The sequence below is a fragment of the Dysidea avara genome, chromosome 12 (genome assembly GCF_963678975.1).
Source record: "Dysidea avara chromosome 12, odDysAvar1.4, whole genome shotgun sequence".
In the NCBI taxonomy this organism is placed as follows: domain Eukaryota; kingdom Metazoa; phylum Porifera; class Demospongiae; order Dictyoceratida; family Dysideidae; genus Dysidea; species Dysidea avara.
The window spans coordinates 10656333-10665774 of NC_089283.1; the positions used below are offsets into that span (position 1 = coordinate 10656333).

Genomic DNA, 9442 nt, shown 5'->3' on the forward strand with positions numbered 1-9442 from the left:
TTGAGTTGAATCTGCCCAGCTATCATTGGGGTATACGCACCTTCAAAATTCATCTTATTTCAGTTTTTCATATAGCCACGAAGTCTTCGATGATTCTTGTAGTAAAGGGGAAAAAGTTAAAAGGAATTATCAAGGTCAACCATAGGCTGGCTTTGGAACTTGCAACTACAAAAAGAAGTGATGTCCGCACAAAACAGCCAAACTGTGAAAAAAGGTGTGGCCTTAAAAAGGCTGGGTGAAAAAAGTTGTGAAATCAAAGGTGGTGGCCAACAAATGGCTACAATGATGTCGGGAAGGTATAAAAACCAGAACGGAATGGAACCGGAATGGAATGCACCCCTCCTTTAATTATTTTTTTATTGTCATAACTACATTTTGTGTTCATTTCTACATGTAGCTACATGATTTCACCTCAGCTGAATCCTATCGTCCCATCGTCGACTTCTACACCAACTGCATCAGCGATAATTTATCATCTCCAAATAGTGCACTGCTAATAGCACGTGACAGTAGCACGTTCTGCCCTGCTCAGTTGCATTTTGGTGACGACGGATAGAGAACAGCAGTGATAGACTTTGACGTACACTACTTAAGTGAAGATACAAGCTTAAAGCAACAAAATCTGCTGAATAGCTACAACTTAAGTAGAGATTGTAGAAGTAGCCGCCAGCGAACCCGAGTTCAGTACTGTACCTCCAATGTTATTAATTGTATAAATCACACACTTGTATGCAGTGCTGTGCAGTTTATCTAATTTAATCTAGCTTGAACAGTGCAATAGCTATATCTTGAGTCTCGTACATTATAGCTATGAAATGATATCGTATTGCTACTGCCATAGACTAGCCATATTAAAGGTACGTATGGTATAATTATGTTGTCTGGCCACAATTGGGAAAAGGAGGATACAATGAATCATCATACACCTTGATAAGGTAGCTGTCATCACTATTAATTTTGGAGATGATAAATTATCGTTGATGCAGTTGGTGTAGAAGTCAACGATAGGTCTGATTCAGCTGAGGTGAAATCATGTAGCTATATGTAGAAAATGAACCCAAAATGTAATTATGACAATAAAAAATAATTAAAGGAGGGGGTGCGCTCTGTTCCGGCTCCATTCCGTTCCGGCTTTTATACCTTCCCAATGATATCAATGCTAATTTCACCCACACTTTTCAAGACCGCACCTTTTTTCACAGTATGGCTGTTTTTGTGCAGTTATCTATGTAAGGGGGTTACAGTTGCCCTTCTGGGCTAACACATAAGTGAGGTATTTCAACATACGGAGAAACTGAAATTCCAAAGAATTCATATGTCAATTTTAATAATTTGTATGTGTGAATGCTAACAATAATCTCTCCTTGGATAGTGTATATAGATCTTAAGATACTACATTCTTTGAATCCCATGATTGTGTGATTACCGAAAAGGGGCAATTGGTGTCCCTCTCATAGACAATGTATGGGAAAATTACTACTTCAAAATGTCATATTCATGATTTATATGCACTATCCTTTTAAAACTTGGAGAAGTTACTTTAGACATTGACACCTATGAATAATGTAAAAATTAGGTTGCTAGGGACAACAGTTAATTTTTCCTTATTATGAAATTTGTCTATTACTGCACTTTTATGGCCACAAACTCCATCTCTTTGTCATTGTATCATACAGTGTCTGTAACTTCACAATCCGACCTTCTACAGGGATATGAGAGTAGGACAACATATATTATGAACTCTTGTAGATGTGTAATGTATCTATCATTGTCTACCTTACAATTTTTTCATAGCTTGTCCAGTAAAGGGACAGATCAGGATAGAGTGTGCTCCACTGACTATCTGTGCTGCAACTTGTAGTAATAATGGTGTACCTAGACCATGCCCTCGGGTTTGTGATGATTATGGATGTGTTTGCCCAAATGGAACAGTATTAGATGAGGATAATAATGAATGCATAGATGCAAGTGAATGTCCAGGTATGTACATGAATGCAATAATCTTACATTTATGCCAAACTTGTTATGCACTAAAGAAATCTTGAAAATCAGTTTATAGATACGTTAATTATTATGGTAGTGCCTATTGGTGGTAGTCACAGAGATATAAGGCAAACGAAACATGCATAGCAAATGTGTGATTAAGATATTGTAATAGAACAGTCACTCAGAAAAAAAATGGAGTAAATAGTTACATAAATGTGCTGGCCACTGTAAAGGTATAATCTTGTTAATTTTCTAGTACTTAAGTAAATGAACCTCTTGGTAGAGCTGTGAAGCCTTACTGAGTAAACTGATATTTAACTGACCAGTTAATTGTTTCAGTTATCAGTTATTTTTTGCATAATCAATTAACTGACCTAATTGATATTCAATACATTTTAGGTACTCTTTTCATTCTTCAACACTTGTATTTAGATCCACCTTTACATATAATCATTTGATGCATATTACTTTGGCCACTATAAGGACGATCTTACCACAAATTTTAAGGTGCACATAGCTTTCATGCTTACTTATTATGTCTAACGTTTACCCTTTAGAAATATTATGTCAATAAATCATCCAGGTTTGCACAAAATTTGATACTGAAGTTGAACTTTATGTACCCTTTGTGTGTACTAAAGGTCAAGGCACAATCGGATTACACTTTTGCATTTATAGCATTTGTTATACAATTTGTTATAAAATGTACATGCACTAAAAAAAAAAGAGGAAAATGCCAAGAAAAACAAAAAAATTCTGGTTTTTACTATATACCTTGGTACAATTTTGGTCAAATTATGGTGTGTGGTCTGCTCTGCATGATAGGCAACATTACCCTTAAAAATAATTTCATTTAGAGAAAAATTATAGAGTTAGCTACAATTATGTCCATGCAGGAAAATTTTGGTTTTCATAATAATCACACTGGTGTAGTTTGCCAACTTCTGACACATTACCATGTGTCATATTACATAGGGGAACTGCAGAGACTAAGAAGTTGCTATTACAGTATGTTAATAGAGTAGTCACTTACTCTAAAAGAGCATTTGAATGAATTTCTATTTTATCAATAGTTTCTGTCGATAAGTATTATTTACACTTGGCTGTATCCTGCCAAAGCAAAATACAATACAGTATCTGTGACTTTACTTTAATGACGCAATAAATACTTTTTCCCTATAGCTAATGCTGGTTAGTACAACTGCTCATTGCTCATAGTGTATTTATAAGCTATAGGGTCTTGTTGCATTAGCTAGTACATATATTGAGTTACTGTTTCTGCTATTTAGGTCTATGTATATTTCAACGAATCAGGGGAAGAGTCAAATATGACAGAGAAAATAAAACTGCAACCCTGAAATTTTCAGTTCGTGATGAAACTGCTATTACAGAATGTAGTCTTGATGATGGAGATTTTAGTAATTGTAAGTTACACACAGTGATTTTATATTATTAGGAAAAATTTTAAATTTATTTTCAGGAGAAGGCTAGTAATTTTAAATGATTGTTTTGGGAGAACCTAGGTAAAAAAGACAAATAATAAGCACACATAATAACAAAATCTTACAAGAATTGTGCAGTTCACCCCAAAGATCTTCCATGATTCAGCAAAAATTGTGCAAGGAAAGGATCTTTTTCCTTGTAAACATGCAAGAATTCAGTGATACTGTACCTATCAATATATTGGAATACTGTAATACGATGGCTATATGGGTAGCACTAATTTCTCAACACTCGACGCCATTATGTGACTTTAACCAAGAATTCATAACATAAACTAAAGAGAATATCCTACTTTCACATATCCCTGTAGAAGAGTGTATCGTGAAGTATTGAAGTTATGATATAACATTTCCAAGTTTGCCCATTTTTCTCTTTGTATAATTAAAGATGTACACAATATCTATTAATTTAATGGACAAAGAAAAAATACAACCAAGTTAATAGCTCCATATCTAATTTTGCCATATTTTAATTTGTTGTTAAGTCTTTAGCTAACTTATTGGGCATTAGTTAGGTATAGAATTCCATTGATCAAAAAAAATTTAATCTTATAAGGAGCTTGGATCTGGGTTTAGAAATTTGTAAAATTCAGGGTAAACAATTTTGTAGAGTCTATCTGTAGGCGTTGCTTTAAAATATTAATAGTCTCAATCAAATCACCACACTCTCGCCTACAGTATAACAAATACTGATATGATCTTGGTAGGGTAGATTTGCTAATTGGTGTATTGATTTTGTAGTTCCTCCAACATACTATGTCCTTAGCAAACTATGGACTCCAAGTATGGATGCAGTACTCAATATGTGGTCGGATATACGTTTTGTAAAGGATGTTAGAAGTGAATCGATTTTAGCATATTATGACTACTGACACTGAACACTTAGGGGTATATCAATTGAACACGTGTCTACAAGCATACCTTATGGGTTTAGACAACTCTGTAGGCATTTCTTGCCAGGAAATTCACAAATACAGCTTTCCTGAGCATCGTCACGGTGGCATAATGCTAACAATTCTTGCACTTTTATAGCTGCTTGTTTGTCACAATCATAACTTCATGATATGACTGGTACTCGTATGTGAGAGTAGGATACTCCCCTCAGTATATATATGCATACATATATATATATATATACGTATTAGATAAAGCACTGCCGCGAGTGCTATACGGGAAATATAGCACGAAAAGAGTGGGCTATAATTCATCTTGAGACCACTCTTTGAGTGCTATATTTCCTGTACGGCAAGCAGTGCTTTATCTGGTATAGAGAACTGTTAACTTGAGGTAAACAAAAGACACACGAAACAATTAGAAACTCACAGAGTAGTGTTATCATTGGTAGAATAGGCATTGCGTCTGTGTTTTGCCTGCGTTGCACTGTGCTGCACCTTCATTAGTCATTTTGTGAGTTTAGTCCATCTTTTCAATACTAAAAAGGTTTCGATTGTGATACTTTAATAAGAATATTTCCATAGGACTCATCCATTTATTTTAACAAAACGTAGTAAGAACATTCACTGCTGCTGACCACAAGCAACCATCATCGAAATCTTCAAGTGTGTCTATAAATTAAATCCAATGGTTTTACTCTTACTGGTTGGGTTGGCTGGTCAGTCAGCGCAGTCAGGCTATCAGTCTACACTGGCTTGGTTGATTGGCTGTACTGGCCAGAATGAGTGATTACTCACTCACAGTAGGCTATCAGCCTGCAAAATAGACCTGGCGGTTCTATAACTACCTGATATAGAACTGTGGTCTATTAAAGCGTTCTATAACTGCCCAATATAGAACACTTGTGCTTGTATGGCAAATATAGAACACTTTTTTGCTTTGATCCTCCCACGCAAAGTTCTAAGCACCACGCTGTGGTATATAACTGATATACCATGTGGTATATAAGTACTTTGTGGCTACACTTACCATATATGGTACATTCCGCACAATCCGAAAACAAGTCTCTAATAAACAAGTGCCTAAATCAACCAAGAATTATTCACCTGAGCAAGAAGGATTTTTGATGAACTCTTGTCTCCTTCACTAATCGCGAGTAGATGGGTATGGCACTGCTAAAGAGTCTAAAATGTCAAGGATTTATTATTATATTTGGTGTACTGTGCAGGAATCAAGGTGATTATAATGCACAGATGTGATTATGATAATTATCTAAGAGGGTACAAAACTGATCATGTGTGGGAGAGTTGACTATATAAGGGGGAGATTGAGTTCTACAGCTTAATTGTAGATAGTTTGATGAAGTAACCTGTTCTCAAGAAGGGTGGGATAGAGATCAGACAATCATGTGGTACACTGACAAGATTATTAATTATTTTATACATCATTTCTAATTTCGCTCTGATTATTCTGGTTTTCAGGGAAGGTAAATTAAGATTAATTGACGGGACAGTGGTATAAGTTACGATATAGAAAGGCATTGACTTCGGTGGCTTTACTTGATTTCTACTGATTTTGAACTTCAACAGGTGCTGTTTCACTATAAATTGCTATCTATAATCGTTTTCATCTACTGGGGTGTAGAATATAACAGTTATAACATGATTACTTGGGATATAACAAATATATATGTGTGTGTGCGTGTGCGTGCGTGCGTGTGTGTGTGAGTGTGTGTGACAGTGTGGGTTTCCTATTGCAGCAAAATGTTACAGAGCTGTAGTATAGAGTGCACACATGCTGTAGCTGTCTTAAGTAGCTTACAAAATTTCTTCAATATTATTATATGTTTTGTCATTGTCATTATACATTTGATTGCAACATATATGTAATATAGAGTATCACTTCATTGGGACTGGGTCAGGGAAACTGGTCTTATTGCCCATGACAGCAGATTAGATTGTACACGATTGAAACTTCACAATCCAAATCAGTTGGTCTGCTTTTGCTATCTGCTTTCCCAGCACAGTTGTGATCTGTACAAGTGGTCTGGGGCACTTATGGAGCTCTGGCCAGCATGGGGATGGCTGCATGTGGCTGTACAGCTTTATGGTGTTGAATAAAGACCTGTGCTGTAAATTTCCTTTTGTTTTGAGACCTGAATGGGCCATAACTTTTCTTAATTTATTCCTACGCCTTACTATTTAATTTTGTAAACAGCCTCTTGCTGGCCCCCATCACCCACCCCTTTTGGAGCTCATCTGATACAGTCAACTTGAGTTTAAAATTTATCTAAAATGGTGGGAAACTTAGCTGTTGGCTACTTGTACAGTCGATGCTCTGGAAGGTAAGAAATTGGTGTAAACAGGTGAAAATTTGGTACATAGCTTCAAGCATTGGCGAGCTACACCACAATGCTTGAAACCGGCATTTCTCAATACTTTTACATAGACGATAAGACCGATTTTCCCAGACAAAACTAGTCTTGCTGCCCATGACAGCAATTCACCACAAACACAAAGCAATGTGAATACACGCTGTCAAAATCAGTCAGGCTTGAGTGGTCTGCTTTTGATGGCTGCTTTTCCTAAGCCCATTGGCAGCCACACAAGTAATCTGATGCCTTATTGGAGCAGATGGCTATATGGCTCCATGGTGTTGAATAAAGACCTGCTACTTGTACAGTGGATGCTCTGGAAGGTATGGAATTGGTGTAAACCATGTGAAAATTTAGTACACATAGCTTCAATTATGATTTTTTGGCAGCTCTAATACTTAAAACCGATATTTCATGATACTTTAAATAAGTGATAAGACCAGTTTTCCCAGAGACAATCACATATCATATCTGTATACATAGCTAAATGATAACCTTATACATGAAATTTTAGGTACAAATCCTGTGATGTACACTAACCTGAGGAGAGGAAGGCATACAATCACTGTGAGAGCTACCTGTCCTGGAAATGGTGATAGTGGTTCAAAAAGATTTAGGTTTCGAGTTCGTCGTCGTTAGTTTTCCTTTAGTTACCACAATTTAAAAGATTGTGTAAACTATTGTTGTGTTAGTACATCAGAACTATATATTATATGATATAGAACATTTACAGAACATTGTAAAATTCATTAGCCAATTCATGTTTTAAGTGAACAGTCATCAATACCTTATTAATCACCCAGAGTCATCCATATTGCATGCATCCTATGTGAACAAGTAGTTTCGATATTTGATATGACACACAGTAGGAGTAAAATGTCTTACATGGGTCAAGGGTGAAACTAAAAACAACTGTCAATAGCTAAGATGTAACTGGCTTGTATCCCACTGAGGTATATAGACTTTGTAATGTAAGTGGTTTCATCTGCTGCATTTTCAGAACTGTCAATTCCCAACACTTCACTGGATTATAACTATTTAAAGTAGAAAGGCTGTTTGTCCATCTGTAAGTAAATGAATCCTATTGCACCAATACTTATGACCCCATCAATTTTGCAAAACACATCTTAGAACTATAGTTAGCTAGCTAATTGCAGAGTAGCTACAAGGTGAAGAGTGTATATTATAGCTAGCTATTGTGTGAATTGTATGTTATAGCTATTGTGTGAATTGGCTTACTTGAAGAATTGACCTGATCCGGTCTGGTCCTGTCCAGGTTTTCTAAACCCCATGTCATCTGTTAGCTACAAGTGTGTCTGTATCACGTACTGGTACTGATGTAGCTAGCTGAGACTGAACTGCAGACATCAGCAGCCAGCCCTTTATATAGCAGAGGTCATGAGTGATGACATGTATATAGCAGGTATGTCACAAGGCCAATTTTGGAAATTATTGGACAGCCTAAAAATTGCCAATTTTGGCTACTTCTTGCAAACAAAAGTTACCACTTTTGGCAACTTTATAAAGCAGTGTAATGCAAAGCTATAGGACTGCTAAGAATTTGCCAGTTTTGGCAAGTTTTGGTAACTAAGTTTCTATCTAACTTTGGCAACTTTTGGAAACCATCAAAAAGTTGCCAAGCCTGAAACTGCTGATGGTTTCCAAATTTGGCAGTTTAAGATGGTGCTCAAAACTACCAATTCTGGCAATAAATGTACTCTTTTTTATGAAGACCAATGAATAAATCAATTGTGGGATCTAGTTTGCAAAAATGGCAAAATTTGATGCCCACTATTGGACTGTTCATGCATACTAAAATTACCACTTCTGGCAATTTCTTGCAAATAAAAGTTTCCACATTGGCAACTTTTAAAAGTTGCAAAACTATTGTATTGCTTACAAATTGCCAGTTTCGGCAATTTTCTGAGGTTTCCACTTTAGGCTACTTTTGGAAGCAAGCCAAAAGTTGCCCCAAAACTGAAAACTATAGTCCAAATTTGGTAGCTTGAACATCCACAAACTGTGCTTGTACCTATCCATTCTGCATTCCGGCAATACAACTCAATTTTAACTAAGAAAATTGAGAACTTGGACTTAATTGGCAACTGGATTAGCAGATTTTGTGATCTAGTTCACCAAAAAGTTGGTGAAAGGTTTGACTCAATATTGCCAAATTTGGCAGCAAAATATACATAACACAAATTTAGAATACCCTATTCTGCATTATAATTATTGTAGTTTATGCCTGCTGGCTCAATGTATATCTAAACCGTACGATATATATGGTGATTACTGCTGCAATGCACTGTTCTACAATTTACGTATCTTTAAGATTCAACAGAAATATTATTTACAACTACAGTTGATGTACATTTTCCAAACAGAATTATAATTGATGTTGTCCATATCTAATGCGTTTTTTAATGGTTCTCTTACATTTACGTTTGGCCAACAGTGTGAAAGCCTCTTGAGGAACCTCTTCTTGGGGATTTGTAGCTATATAGCATGATTTGTAGCAAGATATTCTTATGACTGTCCATTTTATCACATTTTGGTCAATTCACATTCAAATCATAAGTTTGCTACATAGCTATATTCCTACTCCTGCTTTTAAAGTGAATGTATAGCTAGCTACCTGGCATCCACTGATAATATTGCTAGTAATCATATTTAAATATTTTCAGGC

At 35.9% G+C, this 9442-nt stretch overlaps 1 protein-coding gene across 12 annotated transcripts in view; it reads left to right on the forward strand.

Moving 5' to 3' along the window:
* Positions 1–7560, forward strand: part of LOC136240801 (matrilin-2-like) — a 36073-nt gene extending 28513 nt beyond the window's left edge. For all 12 annotated transcript variants that reach the window (XM_066031850.1, XM_066031849.1, XM_066031856.1 and 9 more), the window contains 3 exons: positions 1795–1980; positions 3276–3410; positions 7271–7560. In XM_066031850.1, coding sequence (XP_065887922.1) covers positions 1795–1980; positions 3276–3410; positions 7271–7395 — 446 coding nt within the window. In that variant the 3' untranslated portion in view covers positions 7396–7560. The remainder of the gene's footprint in view (positions 1–1794; positions 1981–3275; positions 3411–7270) is intronic.
* Positions 7561–9442: the final 1882 nt, after the last annotated feature.